This window comes from Gavia stellata, chromosome 2 (assembly GCF_030936135.1).
Source record: "Gavia stellata isolate bGavSte3 chromosome 2, bGavSte3.hap2, whole genome shotgun sequence".
In the NCBI taxonomy this organism is placed as follows: Eukaryota; Metazoa; Chordata; class Aves; order Gaviiformes; family Gaviidae; genus Gavia; species Gavia stellata.
In genome coordinates, this window is record NC_082595.1 from 74,438,744 (window position 1) to 74,458,871 (window position 20,128).

General features: G+C 38.9%; 1 protein-coding gene across 1 annotated transcript in view; it reads left to right on the forward strand.

Annotated features, from left to right (window-relative positions):
* ME1 (malic enzyme 1) overlaps window positions 1-20,128 on the forward strand; it is a 189,318-nt gene that overhangs the window by 157,737 nt on the left and 11,453 nt on the right. Inside the window, exons 8-11 of the mRNA XM_059831294.1 lie at window positions 813-910; window positions 2,668-2,781; window positions 15,268-15,373; window positions 18,447-18,589. Of these exons, the coding sequence (XP_059687277.1) occupies window positions 813-910; window positions 2,668-2,781; window positions 15,268-15,373; window positions 18,447-18,589 (461 nt within the window). The remainder of the gene's footprint in view (window positions 1-812; window positions 911-2,667; window positions 2,782-15,267; window positions 15,374-18,446; window positions 18,590-20,128) is intronic.

The window sequence follows — 20,128 nt, forward strand, 5'->3', positions numbered from 1 at the left end:
TTGAGATCCCTTTATTGCCCTACTTTTTATTAATAGGTGTTTCTCATGATGAGGACCAAAATCTTTCCATTCAAAGACAGACAGGTATCTCATTCTTTGTGGTTCTGATTTGGAGAAGAAAGGGCTCCACAGGCTAAATCATAAAACTAAATGTTAGCCTTTTTCCCTGTGTGGCATAACTCAAAGATAGATTTAAAAGGTACTTCCAATGTTTTAGATGCTAGTAAGCTGGAACCCCTTTCACAATGGACTGGAGTCCTGCGGGCTTTCAGACGCAGTAGGACAGTCAGTGTCTTAAATAAGCTGGTCTTACTCTTTCAGTTAGCTTAGCTTCTCCATAAATGTTCACAGTTTGCTCTTCTACTCTGACAACCTCACCATGAGAAATAAAGTTTTATTTTAGTCTTGTGTTTTAATGTATTTGAAGTGTATCTATCTGAAGAATGAGACCAGTATCTTAATTTTCAGTATCTGGAGTCCTTCAAAACGCTTCTGTCTTGGCTCTCAAACCTTTTCCTTCTGAAAAGGGTCATAACCAGAATATTTCATAATAGTTCGAATGCCCCAACCATTATGCCCATCAAGTAGAATCAATCAATTATATTTTATTTAATGTTACTCTGAAGATATTCTCGCTTACATTTAACTTCCGTAAGAATAAAGTAGAGCAAACTCCAGTTTCACTGAACTTTTTGTTACTACCCTAAGTATTTGTATCTTTTAGCTGAAAGATGCTGTGGAATTATTTAAAATGTAATGCTTTGTAAGTGTTTCCAGAATAACTAAATATATTATTTTTTTTTTTATTTCAGGAACTGCATCTGTGGCTGTTGCAGGTCTTCTTGCAGCTCTGCGTATCACCAAGAACAGGTTATCAGATCACACAGTGTTGTTCCAGGGAGCTGGAGAGGTATGTGTTTTTATACATCAGGAAAAACTGTACTCTGAAGATTTTGCATAATATTTAATCAAGTTATATGTATCCAGTTAAAAAGAAGATTAAATGGGTAGAATGATCACTAACACCTGCTGAAAGTTGGTTCTTAATTAAAATGTAAACTTACAGAAAAATCTCTGATCATCTGGTCAAGCCTCATATTTTTCATAAGACATTTTGCAGAGTTCTGTGCTCTTTTTAAAACCTCAGGTTTTAGCTCTTCAGCTGTAAATTATTGAACTGCTCTCAATATAAACAAACAAAATTTTTTTGAAAGATGAGGAAATATATCAGGCCACCGAAGAGAAATTAAATAAAATGTATTTGCCAGAGTCAGTGTTATGTAGTAAGAAGCAGTGCCCCTTTGATTTTTCCTGTCATTAAATATAGTTTTCCAGTATTCTGCATGTCAAGATCATCCATTTCTGAAGATTTTTGTGCACGTTATTTTTTGATTCTAATCTTTCAGTATAAATTTCTGAGCCACTGATACACAAGTGAAGGTTGCACTTACCTAAAGTGTGGCTAGCTGTCATCTCTTGTATGAAGACTACAACCCCATGGAGGCTTCTGAAAAATATTTTTCGTGGTCACCAAACCCCCCTGTAGGTGCAATATACTAATCCAGCTTTGTGTAGTCCAGATATCTTTAATTTGATTCAATATTTGGTGCTACTGAGATCAGGTCTGTAGTTTTCAGAATGACTTGCATCCATATCTGGCATGTCAATGCCTTTGTACATCAAGACTGTCTGTCTCTCTGAAGTTCCTTCCCTGTTTTTGCTCCACGTTCAACAGACAGATGAATCCATGGTCTAATGTTCATTTTTTTGTTAGTATTGTCAGTGTGCCTGCTGCTAGAAAGAGGTAATTATCCCTGCTGTGAGAGCTCATTCCTAATAAAACTACTTACTTCTTAACTGAAAAAGGGGACTCTCACTTGATTCTCAGTGACACTGAATAATAAAGAATAAGAAACAGAATCAACCCCATAAATATGTATATGAGTTGGTAATCAGAAATACTAATTAGTCTGTTGGCTCATTTTGTTGCCTGTTTTTCAATCTGTACCTGTATGACATTTGATCTGTTGGATGAAACATTATAAAATCCAGTAAGAATGATACATGTTTCAGCAAAATATTGATAAGTGAATTTCTCTCACCCCTGCTTTGACTGGGAGCACAGCCAAGTCTAGAGTTACAAAACACATGAACAGTAGGTAAAAGGAGGCTTACCTTCTTGATGGACATCTTAAAAAAAGATAAAAGCAAAAACCTTTTAGGACTGCATTTTACTTTCTGGCATGAAGTGTGGTTTTCTTTGGTTTAAATTACAAAAAATCTAATAAATGAAATTTCAAAGAAGAAAAAATATTTAGTGTATTCTGAGATGATTATGTGGAATGAATGTTAGTTTTAGCATTTTTCATTAGAGTTTAAACATTTATTATGCTCTCCACACTGTAAATGCCATCTTAATATTTAGCTATACTATGATTTGTATATATAATTTAAGATTTTTCTACACTATTTATCTACATTATTGTTTCTAATTACCAAATGGTAGCAACAGTTCATTAGTGTTTACTTCATGAAAAAATAATTATTCATTTTTATTTTTAAATAAAATCAAGAAACTTATCTAAAATAGTAGGTAGAGGAAACAGGTGAGCAGGGGATTTCTTTCATTTCTAGTTTCATACACTACTTTTCTTCTCTTTACTTCAGGCTGCACTGGGGATAGCAAACCTCATTGTTATGGCTATGGGAAAAGAAGGGGTATCTAAAGATGCAGCTATCAAAAGGATATGGATGGTTGACTCAAAGGGATTAATAGTAAAGGTAATACAATTTTCTCATTCCTTTAAATATCATGATAGTTATTTGCAGTCTGTAGATAAAGGCAAGAGCGTATTCTTTGTGAAAGCAACTACAACAATTTACCTCTCTTGACATAGCAAGCTGGTCTTCTTTTCTAAAGTGTATTAAATGAATGACAGACTCCCATGTTACTTCAGGGGGGAGCATGATTATGCTTGGAGTTCCTGCTCTATTTCTATTAGGGATGAGCACATAAGGAAGAGAATTTTTCAGCAGTTCATTAAAAAACATGTAAGGAAAGAAATGTTCAACTTGTGGGTTTAATTTTTCCCATGTTAATGCGACTACTATTTGTTAGCACAATCCTGCACAAAGACGTATAGATACGTTATTAGGATAGCATTCAAGGATTTATTAAAAGGAACAAAAATATTTTTGAAGAGAATATTTTCCTGGTGTTGCAAGCTTGTCATCCTTCTGCAAGAACTGAGATATATTGCATCAAATAGCTTCTATGCACAGTGATATAGCTCATGTTGCAGATGTTGTGGTCTGCAGTGCTATCAACACTGGTCAGAATTTGAAGCTGCTGAGAGACTTCATCAGTCACCCTTACCTCATTCCTTCCATGTGCCAAAATAAAGAAACATATGAATTCCATGTGCCAGAATAAAGAAACTGGTATGTTTTAAAAGGTGGTTATGTATTTAATAGTTTGTGAGCTACTTAAAAGAAATGGATGAGAGGACAGTTGGCTTTGCTTTGTCGCCTTGCCTGTTGGGTAGCAGTGTTTGGGGTCATCTTTGTTGGTACTGCACTCTTGCGCAGTGTTCTTTAGCTGTCTAATATTTAGCATCTTTTGTAGTTCACTTACCTTTGCATCAGGAGCATGCATTCTGCAGTCAGTATCTGTGTTGGTTTATTGAACAGCATCACAGCACCTTTCACTCATACTGGTAAATGGAAAATGGTAGGATCATAGACATTGAGATGGGAGAGTATTACTCTGGTCGCCTTGGACACCCCTTGCCAGAAAACACGAAAGTAGCCTGATCAGGTACAGAAGAATGCTGGTATTTGCTACTATCTAAGACACAGATTTTTTTCTGGTGATTTTTTGTTTGTTTGTTTTGATGAGTGTTTTTAATCCTTTTGGTTTTCATCTAATAATCTTCAAGTGCTTTTGCTTCCAAACACCGATGACTGAAGGCCTGTGTATCTTCTGCGGCTGTTGAAACCTAGAGGTTGCCTAAGAAGATTGGTGTGTTGCACAATTTCCTCCACCATAGAGACTGGGATTATCAAATAATGCAGTTGAACAAAAATCACCTCCTGGTGGTGTTAAGGAAACAAACTGACAGGGGCAGAAGTATAGGAACTTTACAACCCTGAAGCCGTAAACCAGGTCTTGGCTGTGTGTCCATCCAGCCAAGGTGGTTAACCAGCCTTTCTTCTCTCCTGCTCGTTTCCTCTTCCTGCTTCTTTTACACCTCTCGCTGCTAATTTGCTAGTCAGCCGAGAAGTTGGATTGTTGCTTTTGGTACAGAGCAACTAATTCCTTTCACAGTTTCTAAATTTCTAGTGACTCGGTGACTGTATTCTTTCCTCACCACCTTCTTGCTTCAGTGCTCTCAAGTGGGGCCAAAACCAATCAGTGTCTCACACAGCCTCTAAGTTCCTTTCCTCTGCTTATTCTTCTTGGTGGGGCTTTAATTTGGGTTTTGTCCAAAAAGCAGTCCACTGAATTTCATGTCCTGCCTGGAGTATATTTGTGAACTGTTCATGATAGCCAGACATAACAGCTGTCTGAGATAGATTAGGGCTGAATTTGTGGCCAGATGTTGACGCAAGCAGCAGGAGCTTACGGTGCACATTTCAGGTCGTTACTGGTGTTCCTGGAAGACCTGGGAGCACCAGCCTCCCTGTCTGGCTGTCCTGGGGAGGCCTGAGAACGGGTGGGTGCTTACTGCTGTAGTGTGTTGGAGTGCAGAGCCCATTGGACCCAGAAGCTGGAGATACTTCAGTGCGAGGCTTGAGCTGGGTGTAAAGAAACCCGTCCTTGGTCTAGGGCTTTGCAAGTCCTCTCTTGGCTTTCTTCTGCAGCTAAATGTTGCCCCTAAAAAGTAAAAAAAAATTAAAAATGGTCCCCTTAAATGAATGAAAATACAACATAAGCCTCTTGAACCTTGTGATTTAACTGCTGGGAAGTCATATATACAGCAAGTAAATAGTTAAGCTATTCCTGGTTCCTTTTTCTGGCCTGAGAGATAATGCTGTACTTTAGGTCTGCTTAGGAAATTGTTTTGGCTTTAGCTGGTTGCAGAAAAGTGCTGCAAGACTTGAAGGACTTTCCAAACTCTTAGAAAAGAGATAACAGAGCTAAAATGAGGAAGATTTGTGGGAAAACTGTACAATGGGAAGGACTCTATTATTGGAAACCTTTTCATTATTGCAAAGATAAGATTTGCCAAGCCACAGCGTAGATCACCACTTAACTAACTTTTGCATAAACTAAACTGACTTTTATGTCTTACTACTAAGGAGGTCTATCAACGGAAACCTGTTCAACAAAAGTCCCTTAAAATTTGCCCCGTCAAAAACTGACTGATCAAAAGAGTTTTACTTAAAGCAGGGAGACCTTTTCAGTCACCAAAGAAAAGACCTTTTCACACCAAAGAAAAATAACCTTGGAACTTCTGTTGACCTGACTGCAAACAGTTTCCACCTTTTTCTTCTTCCCCCACCCCCAAAAGCTGCCACGAAGTCACTTATCAGGCTTTTGTAGCTGATTTTTCCTTTGTGGCTTTTTAATTGTTCAAGTGCAGCTGTGTTTTCACTTTCCTGTTAATATTTTTTTTCTTTTCCCTTGGGAACCATCTTTTTTCATTAAACCAAGTTTGATGACCAACTTTTCTGCTATGTTGTGGTGAAAGAGCTGGTGATGAAGGCTATACTTGTTATACTGTCTATAGTTGTGTTCACTACTTCATTCTAAAGACCTTATAATGTTGGTTTGGGGTTGTTGAGGTGGTTTTTAATCTGTTCAGTATGCTTTCACCTTTCAAAACTATTTTTTCTCCAAAGGTGGATGAGGAAGATTTGCAGATCATATTATCATTGGAATTTTGCCACTTTTGAACTGTATGACTTTACTCTTTGAAACACGTATCACTCCTCTTGAAAAGCCTGTGTTAAGTATCCCAGTGCATTCAGATGGAAGTTTCAATGTTTAATTAAAAGACACTTTTAAAATTGCTTTTGCACTCTTGTGTACTTGGAGATTATGCATAAGCAGTTGGGACTCACCTTTAATTCTGAATTTCTGAATTCTGTCACATTGTCACATTCTGTCTGATTAATGAATAGATATTTACCTATATGAGCATACTGATATATAATGTCTCCCACATTCCTTTTCTTTCTCACATTCTCAGTGTTTCCATTTTTTTTTCTGTTAATCACACAAATATACATAAATGTGTGATGTGTGGTGAACAAATTTTGTGTCTTTTTTAAAGCTGCCATAGTGTCATGTTTAGCTATATTAGGGCCAAATCTTCACCCACGAACTTCAAAGACAGTAAATTATTTTGTGTCAAGTAGCTGCTAAGAGGCAGAAAGTGATAAACAGTATTGGGATGTTCATGAGGTTCACCATTGTCTGATCATTTTAGTAATGTGCTGCAAATGCTTCTTTTTTCTTTCTTTTTCTTTTTTTAAGTCAATACCAAGAACAGGGTAGCATGATAGGCAAGATGGTTCTTGGAACTGCCTAGAATATAATGCAAATAATAAGGCATTTTTAATATTTAAAGGGACTCAGTAGAAACCCCCATCCTCTGCCAGGAATGGATGCTCCTCTGCTGAGGATGGATGACAGGCTGATGGGAGGGTTCCTGGCCTGCCAAACATGCTTCTCTTGTGGTGAAGTTTATCTGTAATTTGCAAGACAGCATTAGATTTTTGTATGCCACATAATCTCCAGTGCACAAATGAAGTTCCCTCACATAGGGATGAATGTCATCCTTAATTTTAAGAGTATGTCAACATGGAGCAATGTTGTTTTTGACACTTTTGTACTCTATGCTTTCTAGTCCAGTACAGTAATACTTGTGTCCAGTCGAGTGCTTTGTATTTTAAATGTCCATTAGATGTGTGATCTTAACCCCTGTAAGACTTCAGATCATCTGAGTGAAGTTCAAACTGAATGGCAAGAACACGAACATCAGTTGAGGTCTGATAGTTGAAGGCCTCAGACTATTGATCTTTGTAAGAGAAGGACTGATACAGACCCCAACCGTTTACCAGTTTGTGTGGTCCTAAATAATTAGAATGGAGATACCCAGGTAATCCTGTAGATAATCCTCTAAAATGTTTTAATTTTCCCTCCTCCTTCCCCCATTTGAATATCCCTGGTAATCTTATTTGGAAAAGGTCCTCACAATCAATTAACTGGCAGTGGATATGACCCTGATTAAAGTTCATGATTTGGTCAAAGCTGGATGCATACATAGTTCAATCTTTACTTAGAGAATGATGGAAGAAAAAGGAGGACATTTGGGACTGATAGGAGAATTTCAGTGCCATATAGGTGTGGTCGCTCCTATTACAGTCAGCAAAGCTCGTATAATACATGAAAGAACCTTTAGAGCTCACAATCAGGTATCTTAATATTGAACTGAATCCCATCCTGACTGTCTGTTACTGAATTTTCTTATTTTTTAGCAATAATTGCTCTAAAAAAAAAGTTTTAATTTCATTCTAGATACTAATTTGATAATGGTTTTAATGTTAACTTGTATATACCACACAACATTATGCCTACTTCTGCTAACTTTTAATTATTTCTAGCTTTTATTTTATCAACAGTCAATTATTCTCTTTACTTTTGTCCTTGATCAGTTCATTTATGGCTAGCTGCAACTGGCTGTGACTTTTGGAGCCAAAAAACTACTTTGCATCTTAGCAAAGATGCAACGTCTTGGCTATCTCCAAGGTGCCACAATAACTTAAAGCAGTTTCTGCCTTATTTTACTCATGTACTATCCCAACAAAGCAATCTTTGTTTGCTTTGTCAGTTATTCTGATGTCTGGGGAATTAATCTGTGCAGTATCATCATGCATTTATCTTGTTCTATATGAAGTATAAGTTTTGCAGAAAGGAAACACATTAATTTGTCTTTGAATGCTCATGGCATTACTCATACTCGGGCAGTAATATATGAAAACAAGTGAGGACAAGGCAAAAGGATGATTGGTGGAGTGTGCTCAAGGAATAGCCACAATCTTTTCTCTAGAAGAGACACCACCAAAAATTCAGGTGTTAAATTTGTTAGCATGTAAGAGTTTCCTCTTTGACACTGTGTACATTAGATGTACTGATGAGATGGTGACCTAATTTGGATGGTTTAGGATTTCTTTTGCTCACGCTCTGTTATTGAAATGAATGATTACTTTGCTCCATTTTGTTTCTGTTGTTCTGTGGGTTCCTGACTTTCTCTGCTTCTCGGATCTTCTTGAAATAATTGTCTTTATAAATTTTGTCCTGCTTGTTAACGATGTGTGTTATTTACATGGAACGGGTATTTTATAAATTTTACAGGACTTAAATAAACAGCCCTAATCTTCTAACAATGTGCTTTAAAGTCAACACCAGAATTACATTTCTTACCTAAATCCTATGTTTTACTGCCAACCATTGTGACATTATCTCCTCAAAATGTTGTGCTTTTTCACACAGTTGGCAACAAACTGTTTATTAATCCTGTGTCCAGGTTGCCTCGTCTGGTTTTAATCTGCTCTCTTCACCTTTAGGTGTTAGGTGATGGGCCTGATCAGGAGGCACGATCACTTTATAATTAGGGTCTCAGTATGGGGATTTGGGAGGGCATGTATGTCTCTGCTCTTTGGTTCCTAAACGAGGTAGCACAGGAGTATGTGTCACCAGCAAGCCCTTGGGCTTCAGTAACCCCTGACCGGTGAGTCCGTATCCGTACTTCCACCTTTTTTTTTTTTATTTGGCATTTTGCAGCTCCTCGTAACCGATACTCTCCTGGAGTTCTGGCTGGGGGTGGCCTGGCCTGTCCCCTCCTAGCATGCTCTCTGTGCCTCTCCTGTCCCTTCTCTTTCATGCTTCTGCGGGACTCCCCAGAGAGGTCCCTCAGCTCCCAGCACTGTCTACAGTCCCTGCCTAGAGCCCTCCGGATGGTTCATGATCAACCTTTAGACCATGGATTTACTTGTGATGAAAGAGATAAGAAGCCACGTAGAGATCATCTCCCAACAGGGTGATGTTTCACCACCTTCTCCCATGACTCTTAACCACATCCTTTTTTCCCCCCTTCTTCCTTGATGCTTTAACAACTGCTTTTTTTTTGTTTGTTTGTTTTGCTCTTAACTCTGCAATAGGGAGCTCACAGAAAACATGCAAATAAAACCAAAACATTTTGCAGTTGGAAATACTCAACTTACTAATGGACTGCTTTGCTTTTTGGTCTACAGTTCTTATGTCTTTTGTGGTTATCATGTCTTCAGTGTTTAAGAACCTCAGATGAATTCACTAATTTATCTGTGTACTGATCTCTGTTCTCTTGTTTAAATAAGCTGCAGTTGACACAGTCAAATGGAGGCAAGTGTTTATATAAATAGATTTGTGCCTCCCTGGTTGTGAGACTGGACGAGTGCCAGCACCGCCTCTAATGTGGGACAGTGCAGTCATCAGGGTGCTCTGGCTTATTCTCAGCTGCCTCCCAGCTGATGGAAAGAGCAAATCTTGGAGAGATTCTAACCCTGCCTCTCTCGCCATGCTGATATAAAGCTGCTCTGCTCTTCACCCCTGGTTCATGGGGCAGCCCCGGCAGGACCAGCTCAAACAGGCCATGGCATTAGACTTCACATTGGTGGTATTTGTAAGATTTGCCTCCTGTTTTGTAATATCCCATATAGATTGTCTGCTGTGCAGTCTGATCTCCTGTTTTTACAGCTGTTTTCTATGAATTTTCTCAGGGTTTTATTGATGGGTCATTTTTGTTTGTTATCTGAGCCTCAATTTGGTTCTATAATATGATGATATGAGTAACTTCCTGTGGAAACTGTGATGTACATTTGCCTGAAGCCTGATCCCAGTATCTCCTTTGCTTCTTGTGCTGTTGATCAGCCACTAAACCAAAAAACTTAAGAACCCTCCCTAAAACTAAGAACTGCTTTCAGTTCAAATCCAAAATGCAAGCAGTTTTTCATAAAACTATTAACAACTGAGTCCTGTTACTTCCTTTTGCTCCTTGAATTAAAAGGTCCTGGTGTCCAAGTGACTGTGTTTTACTATTTGTAATAATAATATATAATACCAACGACTCTCATCCATTAGGGAGCATAGACATTTCAGGATTGCCAAGATCTTTCACACGTAATGTCACCATCAGAGAATGCTGCTCTTGTTTCTTTATCTCTGTACTTCATCTGCTGACTTAACACAGTCCACATTGTAAATCGTTTGCTAATAAAGAATTTAGCTCATATTGCTTTCCATCTGAGATACCATGGTGACTTCTAATATAGCAACATATCTGTTTTCAGGTTACTTTGTTCTCTTTTGTTCAAATCCAAAATATCCCATAGGTTTCTTGGTACAAAATGATACTGTGATAGAGGCAATACTTCTCCCCTCTGAAGTAATTTCTGACATTTTCAGTGAGCCTTTGGACTTAAGGTTTGTTAATCTTTCTGAGTGTTTTTTAATATTCTTCATCTTAGGCATTCTAGTGAAGGTGTATTGTATAGTTTATGCAGGCAGCCTGAGTATGCATTAAAGATGCTATGGTTGTCTTCCTGCTACTTTAGTATGTAGTGTTTTTGGGTTTGTTTTTTATTCAAGCAAACTTATTATAATGCCCCTATCAAAGAACTTAATCTATAAAAGATAAGGAAATACTATAAGAATACATAGCATTGCAAAAAGTTATATAATGAAATGTTGGTGCTTTTTTTTATTTCTTTCTTGGGATGCTGAATACATTTGGGAATTTAAAGCAAGAAGGATGTATAGCCTCTTTTTCTAACTTTACCTTCCTCCTTTTATCGAAAGAGTTTGTGAGTTTGTATCTTCTCTGAATAGCTGCAGAAGTATCACGTCAAGTCTGTTAGTTCATCTGTGGATTTCAGTGTGAAAGACTTTCTTTTGGATTTAGGGAGTGTCACTTGACGCAGGAAAGATGCTTGTTATACATCATAGAAAACATTTTACAACAAGACAGCTGCTGTCTGGCCTAGGTGAGCCTTCATACAGCTATTTGAACAACAGTGCAATAACATCCTTTGGTAGGAACCCCTGGAAAAATTCCTCCCCTGTGTGGCAAGCATTGAAGTCCTTCAGTGAAAAGTGAGACTCTACAGAGGCTTGGCATACTGAAAGGGGCACGTCTTTAGATTGCTGATTTTTCTGAGCCCTTTTCATTGAACAAATGAATTTTTAATAATGCTAATAGAGCAAGACAATGGACTTAGAAGACAAATACAAATGTGACTGAAGATGATGTTTCTACTTAAAAGACTCAGAGCTTCATACATAGAACCCCAGAGCTCATTCAAATTCTTTCTTAGTATGGAGTATTTTAAATTTTCCCTTTTCCTGTTAGAAGAAGAAGGGAAATACCAGTGAGCTGTGTGCCTTGTTAGTATCTTAGGATTATGGAGACGCAAGCAGACCTGAGCAGTTCCTGATTTATGCTGCCTTGTGTTGATCCTCTACAGCTCATTTCCTAGCAGCAGATAGCCAGAGTACAAAAGCTAGCTAAGCCAGGGCTGGACATGGAAATGTCAGAAGACGGGCTCTGTGCTTCTGGAAGATCTTTTAGTCAGAGCAGCTCTGCACTGACAGTTCCATGCGCTTTGCATCTCTCCAGTGTCAGGAGGGAGACAAAACAGAAAACCACACAAATCCAAACTTTAGACTTCTGCATTTTGGCTTCACCCTCTTCTCCCTGCTGATTGACAAAAACTCCATGATTTCTTATTCTGGCTATAGACATTCAGGGGCACATGTCTGGAAGCTTGTACTAAATGGACTGGCAACCCCTTAGTTTGAGGTTAAGCATGCACAAAAAGGAATTGTTTCTTCCTTCCTGCAAGTCATTGCTTTCCCTCTTGGCAGGGCACGGAGGAAAGCAAGCCATGCTCTTGCTGCTGCCTCTCTACTTTGTGGAGAGCAGAACTTAAGAATTTGCCAATCTGGGGAGAAAAAAGTACTGTCCTCTAAATTATTGGGGGTTTGTAACCAAATCAGCTGGCTGGTCTTGAAATCTCGGACACAGTTTTTAGAGAGGTGTTATAGAGCTCCTTTAGGATCACTGAATTAACAATTAAAACACATTTTTAACAATCTATTTAAAAATATATATTAAAAAAACCCTAACCATAGAATTTCTTTTATAAGCATTTTCCAAGCAAAAATGTCCATGTATATAGCTGTTGTTATTTTTTGCTAAGCCACAGAATTTAATATTTCAGTCTTAGTTAATGTACTAGAAAAATATTTACTTGGAGACATGATTCATTCTGACTAATGGGATCAAGCTAATTCAGACCAAAGCTGAATAAAGAAATAAATTTAAAATTGTTTGGGGCTTGGTTGTTTGTTGGGTTTTTTTAGAATGGTAGAAAGCCCTGTGTGAAATTAAGGGCAGATAGAAATTAAGATAGGGCAGAAGTGAATCTGACCTAAGCTGACCCATCTGGCTAGCACTAGACTCACTAGCCAGTGGCCCAGAAAGGGTTGCGGTGGACCACATCCAGCTTACTGTTTGAGTACTCCTTTGTAGCTAATTAAATGAGAGATGATCATCAATGTCAGTAGGAGATGGGGCTTTGAATCCTTGGTGTTGTATCAGTAAGTGCTTTAACAGCTCTCTCTAATATTAAAATGTTGAATTACCTCCTCAAAAGCCAATCAAGTGTAAAACTTCATAAAGAAGTAACTCTGTTTCACACAGGATTTTGGTTATTTGTTTTGATTAAAAGTGAAAATGAAAGAATATCAACATTTTTCTCCACTAAGATGTCAGCCTGGCCTCTTAGCCATTATGCACTGTGGAAAAAATCGGAGGTCACGTTTCCTGAGAGATCTGCCCAGATCTGCAGATCCTGGAGGCGCTCAGAGCTACCAGCCAGCCACAGCCTGAAGAATGAGATGGTCATAGCTCTTAGAGGTGATTTCTTTTTTCCTGGTAGCCCAGGGCAGTCTCCTGGAGGCTGGATTTTAAGACCAGATCGAAAACTGGCTTCCTCAATAGCAGCCTGATAAGCTGTTAAGGAACCAACTGAAGAAGCAGCGTGGGATCGGATGGTCGCCCATGGCACCCATTCCTGGCTCCCCAGGAAACCTGCCTCCAAGTCGTGCTCCGTAGAGCATTCAAACATTTCAATTTCAAACAACCATCCAATTAGAATGAAAAATGGCTTTTATTATAGTATTTTGAGTTATTCCTAGCAACAAGCTTTTGGCCTGGAAGTCATAAACGCATTTTTGTTCTTTGGTGACTGAAACCAAAACTTTCTATTTTTCCCCTGAAAATGTTAAGGAAAATTCCTGCTTTAAAATGAGATGCATCTAAGCCGTGTGTGTAGACTGTGGGGACATCTGCTGGGGTGCTGGGAAATGGCAGACTTCAAAATGTGTATTGACGGTGGAATGATTCTAGCGTGAATATGCCAAAAATGTTAATATTGTGGCATTCTCTTGAGGCTGAGAATTTCACATTTTACCCATAAAGGAAACCAGGTGCCCGTATCACAGTATTTTCGTGCTAATCGCTCTAGGAGAACACTTAAGACCTGTATAAGCACATCCAGACATAGTCATGTAAAAAAATCTGTAGAAGAGGAGAAATCTCTGGAAATTCCTTGTAATCACGGGTGAGCCAAGAGAAACTGTCGTCCTGTGAGGCAGACCAGCTCAGTCAGCCCCGACCACATAACAGCCTTCTGCAGCTTCCTGTGGTACCCTTGGGATGGAAATGCTTTTCTTGCAGCTGGAAATGAAAAATGGCCTTCCCTCCTGCCTACCAGCTCTTGCGGTGGCCATCCTGAGGACCAGCAGAGGAGCTTTGGTGATGGGATGGCACAGCCGCACATTGCCACATCACAGCATCATGGTCTGAAATATAGCATTGGATTTCTCGTTTTTGTTAAAATTAAGCAAAAATACCATTAAAAAAACTAATCCCGGCTTGAATCCGATATACATGCAGTACTAAATTGAGCCAGGATTGTCCAATTCATAGACTTTGGTGGAATCGTGGAATGAATTCTGTTCCAATACTTCAGCAGTCTTAATTAACTTGTTAAGATTAAGGAAACTTTCATCTCATCAGTTGGAAAAGATGTGGCTGAGGAGATGATATATATCTGTTCTGGCTATTTGGTCAAAGTGACATCGTGTACTTCCCGATGTATCTGTATAATCTGCTTCTTGCTGTCTGAAATTGTAAGATATTTGAGGGGCTGGCACTGTCTTCTAGATTTGCGTTTGAAAAGTGCCTTTGTAGTGTTGTTTTCTGCAGGCACAAGAATAAAATGAGGGGTGGAGGTGTATGCATTTTAAACTCTCCTGCTGAAATTTTCAGATGCCTGTGTACAGACAGAAGTCCACTTATTTAGACAACTAATACAATTTTCACAAACTCTAGCCCCTTCTTGCCCCGCACTCCACGATACTTACACTGAGCTCAGATCCTGTTTGCATCCCACTCAATGTCAATCATACTCTATAGCCCTCTTTCCTGCATCTGTCATATTCCATTTGGAAACCTTGTTGGGCATCGACGGGTGGAAATTGCCAGTATAGATGAGGGTGAAAGCTGTTTCACAGCTGAGTCAATTGTGTTAATGCAAAAACAGTGCACTAGGCATCTGGTTAGAATTAATTTTATTCCATCTTTAAGAATGAATGACTTAAATCTGAAAAATGTGGAGCAAAATATAGGCTCCTGTATCGTCTGTATACTCCCCCCATATAGTCTCTAAGTTTTTAGACAAGAGCAAAGCTGAAAAATCTAGGAGGAACTATTTTTATTTTGCTGTTTCAAATCCCCCCCACCCTGGTGCATGCGTACTGTTTGCTATATAAATATATTTGTGCTTTATCATTAGTAACTTTAAGCATTTGACTAAATGTTAGCAGGTAAAACAGCTTTAAGAATGCTTCAAAGATGAAATTAGTGATGCTTTCATGTAATTGTTAATACAGTGGTGTTCTACATCTGTTATGAACTTAGAGTAAAAATACTGAATTTAATTTACCTACTCCTTAGGGAAATAGGTTAGTCCTAAATTATCCTAAGTGTGTTAGCTGTACGCAGTGTAACTTTGTTTAATATGGTATTTGGTGATAGATGCAAAAGTAGAAATGAAAACAGGACATGTTAAACCAGTTACTTTGTAAACTGATTATCCCAGGATAGTAGGTTCCATTATACTTACAATAAATATCTTTTTCTCTTTTTCCTTGCTCAGGGTCGTGCCTCATTAACATCTGAGAAACAACATTTTGCCCATGAACATGGTGAAATGAAAAATCTAGAAGATATTGTTAGAGATATAAAACCCTCCGTGCTAATAGGTAATTTCTTTTACTTTAAAGCAATGACCTTATTCTTTGTTGGAAAAAAATGGGGATGTGGCTTTGTCTGAAGACAAGATCAAGTTCCTCTGAACAGAGTTTACCTTTGTGTGTTTTTAGAAAACACTAGGTGCATAATGGACTCTATTAAGCAACTGAACAAATGGTAACTATGCAAGCATGTAACACTGCTTTCACTCCAGGCCATCTATTTTACAGGGGGAATAATCCGAGTTGCTTTAAACATCTGACGGAGAACCTTATCATCTTCCTAAATTACTTCTGATTTAATGTGGGTGGTGTAATACAAATAACCTCAGACTTAGACTGAGAAAACTGAGCTAAGGACATGTAAAACTGTGCGTATATGAGCATGCTGTAGCAGAATCTTCTTTTCCCTCATATTTAGGTGTTTAGCCACCAGTCCTTTGTGCAGACCAAAACACGGATTTTACAAAGACTTTTTTAAAAACTGCAGGATTTGGGATCTCAGTGAAGGATTGCTCAGGTCTCTGCAGTTTGGTTATTATATTTCAGTGACAGTTTCAGGAATGAACTTCAAGTACTCTTAAATCATTTTTTTAATATGTAAGACTTGAAAATTCATCTATCTGGCTAGCAAAATCATTCATCAGATGCTGGAAAATCTGGAATGACACAGTGAAAATTATTCTACATTTTAAGAGCTACCTTTTTGACTATGCCTAGACCACATGGTCCTTGTTCAGTAAAATCTGCTTTTGGCAGTGATCATGAATGAGGGTAATAAAGCTTACCTTTTTCTATTCTCCATAAAGATACGGCTGCAAGACAGAGACCAAGTAGTCTAGAGAATTTATTTAGTAGAATACAAGGCTGAAAAAGCTAGTGGAACGGAAGAAGAGATTGAACGATCTGTGATACTTATCTAGATGAAGGCGTGTGGATGCTTAGGGAATGTTTGCTGTCATGAAATATGGATGTTTACTCTGTGTCACTTTTATATATAAATCTATGTGGCGCTTTCCCTCAAGGTCACTTTCTTTCTTTCAGGCTCTTCCAACAGCAACAGCAATGAAAATTAATATTGGGGGTTTTTTTGGTTTGGAGGACTAGTCATTCAATATCTTCCCCTGGGCAGCAGGAGTTGTGGGGAAATATGTTGATACTCCTTCTCCCAATGTTTTATTTAACTCTGTCTCAGTGCATCCTCATATAGATTTTATCGCCTGCGATGGCTCAAGGAAAAGCCTTAGTTTAGTTTGACCAAATACAAGAAATTGCAATTTTAAAGCAAAAAAAAAACAAAAAAGAAATTAGTCAGTGAGATTCTTCAGAGCATTTTGGTTTAACTTTATATCTGAAGATAGTTGTCATTCTTACTATTGGCTGTGCAGAAGCAGTTTTAGCAGACATTAAACATTTGGCAACTGCAGACTTAACCAGAAGCTAAGGTGTATAACAGGCTCTTACCCAAGTGGGTCAAAATCATGACTGCCATAACTGTTCCTCAAACATACAATGGCCCAGCTGGTCTAGCAGAGCTTTTGCTAGAGCATCTGAGCATCCTTGTGCATTCATAGAAGGTGAAGTACAGAGAGCTCAGATTTGCAAAAAATATTAGTATGTGACATAAACGTTTGAACAAGAGATGTTTACACTTTGAGGGAGGTCACCAATTTGCAATTGAGGAGTTGCCTCTTTTGTTACCAAGGGATCGGAATAATGGAGATTTGGTCAGACGCAAAACCAAATGGGTCTTAGACATTACTGGGCCCACATTAAGCACCTAAACAGCACCTAAAGAGCCTGTCATAGAGTGCTTGGGCTTTCAGTAGGCCTCTGGGGAAAGCTCAATTTAAAACAATTCAGAGAATTTCAGTGGGGCACCCGCCTCTCCCTATTGAGGGCGTAGGCTGTGCTTGAAGATGTCTCTGTGAGATGATACCATGCTTCATGTAGAAGCAGTCAGAAAATACTCTGAGACACCTTTAAGAAATGTTAGTCCTGGAGCTTGTATGACCTTCTAGCCAGCTCTGTGAGGTGAGGACCCCTTTCACCTCCCTCCAAGTACCTTTGTGCTCTCCTTGGGCAGACACCAAGCTGTCCTTTTAGAGTGGGCAATGTTGGGATGCTCATTGCAAGAGTGACAAGAGGTTAGAGTACTGACCCAAGAGAGCCTCTCTCCTGGCCCAGATCCGTTCCTATTCCCCCAAGAAAGGGAACAACAGCATTTTTCCTGCTGTTGAAACTTGGATGCTGTGTGGAAAGCAGAGCAGGGAGCCAGACCCTGGGGGCTCTGAGCAAGGAGGCTACCTTCTCTACAAGCCAACTGATAGTGGTCTTCCTGGACATAAAGATCCTTAGGTTTACTCCAAGGTCTGTTTATCTGTTTTTCACTGAAGGTGTGGAGACCAAGGACCTGGTCCTTGGTTTTCCAACTCTTGTAAGTTAGGCAGAAATACAGGTGTATTGGCATCTCAAAAACATCACACACACGCCTTTTTGGTTGTGAGTACAATATGGAGAATAGAAAAGCATCGCTGGTGGGATGGAAAGGGATGTATTCAAAAAAATTGTTGCTGTCAGGGAAGCCTTAGCCTCAAAATTGGGATTATTCATCAGCTGAGGCTGGAGATGACAGAATGATCACCTGTAGAAGGCAGAGACTCATCACGTCAGAAAAAATTGAAATCTGACACACTGGATTTGGGAGAAACTATCCAGTCTGTTGCATGAGACTTTAGGAGATACGAGTTTTACCTTTCTACTCCTTATTGGACTTACTTGCAGGTTAGGTGATACACTTCTATTTTATATAAAGGGCCTGAGAAAAGCGAAGTGAGAAATTCACCAAGCTGTACAGGGCTGAATAGGTTCTGCCTCATGTAAGGGATAATACTGAAGTTTCACTGTTGCAAAACGTTTTATACAAAACTTTATTTTAACCACATGTTAGGAAAAAGGTTGAACTCCATTTTAAAGAGGGAGGTATGGAGTAAAAGAAGGTCTGTTCTTTTAAAAATGACATGCATGTCTTACCTTGAACTGATTGCATTTGTCTGATTGTTGTGTGTGTGTTTTTCTTGTTTAGGAGTTGCTGCAATTGGTGGTGCTTTTACTAAACAAATTCTTCAGGATATGGCTGCTTTAAACGAACGTCCTATTATTTTTGCTCTCAGCAATCCTACCAGCAAAGCAGAATGCACTGCTGAGCAGTGCTACAAATATACAGAGGTAACCAAAGATTTACACCTCTCCAGTATATGTAGTGAAAAGTAAATCTGAAATTAAATTTAAAATGGGAGGAAGACAGAGGGTGGAGTAGCAAGTACTAATCATGTCTCTGTGTGTAGGTAAAATGAGTTACATTAAATAGCAGGTTTTCCAAATTTTATCAAGACAATTTCACTGAAGTCAATACATGCTTGCAACTTCATAAAAACATTTAATAGCTTTTATTGGTGTCAGACAAGAGTCATAGCCTTTATTATAACTGAAGCATCGGTAAGTGTCAATCATGAAAGCCTTATGCCTGTTTTTGAACTGTACCACTTTGTGTAATATATACACACAGTGGCATGCTTTTCATTTGAGATTGTATAAATACTCTTTAGATTAAGAAAATACTTCCATCAGGAAATAGAATCTTTAAAATAATTCTTTATTAAGCACTGGGGTAATTGACTCTTTTTACAGAGATTTCTATTATGGAAACGTACGTGAAAATTAAGAGAACTGTGCTTGCTTATTTATTATTGTATTATAGAAGTGCTAATAAACACGTTATCCTGTAATTCAGTCTAGAATTTGAAATGTATGAGTACTTGACTATGTGTGTTTCATAGTGGTTTCTGTTTGGATTTCTTGTCAAATACAGGGCAGTTTGAATGACAGTTTCACAGTGTTTCAAAGACAAATTTAGTATGCCCGTTCCCTACTGCACAGTACACAATTACAGCACAATGCAAGAGCCAGGGAAGCAGCCTGCATGAAGGGTTGGTTATAGTGGGTAACGGCATCTGGTAGGCAGAGCAAAAGGCACACTGAAGTATTTGATCTGTCACCAAAACATGTAATAAGCTGGCCATGATAATACTGCATGTCACCAAACCAAACACAATATTCTTCTGAAGAGCTGAATAGCAACAGTGGCATATTTTAAAATGCATGTTTCCAGTTCTCTAAAATAGGCATAGATATTTCTGATACAAAGCGCCTCTGAAGCATTTAACACTGACATTTATCACTTCAGCAGTGCTAGCATAAATAAAGGCTGGCTTCTCTTCGCCACCTAAATTTACTGCTTAAATTCGAGGGTGCTCCCTCCCCAGCAAGGCAAGAGCCAGGGGCCTTTGGGCTGTGGACGTAGAGCCTGTGCAATGTCAGTCCCCTCATTAGTCCAAAACTGCATTGCTTGCTGTAGAAATTACTTCTCTTTCGCTATGTATCAGGAATGATCTGGGGAGAACCTGGATAGTAGTGCTGCAGGCGAGTCACCTCTGAGGTGCCTCTTCTGCCACCCTTGAACAGCACTCGATGGTGCCGACGTCTGTTCATATCGGGGTGTTCCTCATCCCAGGGGAACAGTGAGGCTCCATCAGACTTGCAACTCCCTTACAACCCATCTCTTGGTACTCCAGTGGTATCACGACTCTGAATGTGCATGCTACTGAATGACACCAGACCTAATATTCCTCTTAGCTAATGTTAAGCCGTTAGCAACGTGAGCCCTGTCGCCATGTCTGGGCCACCCCACAGGCTTCTGTTCGTCCC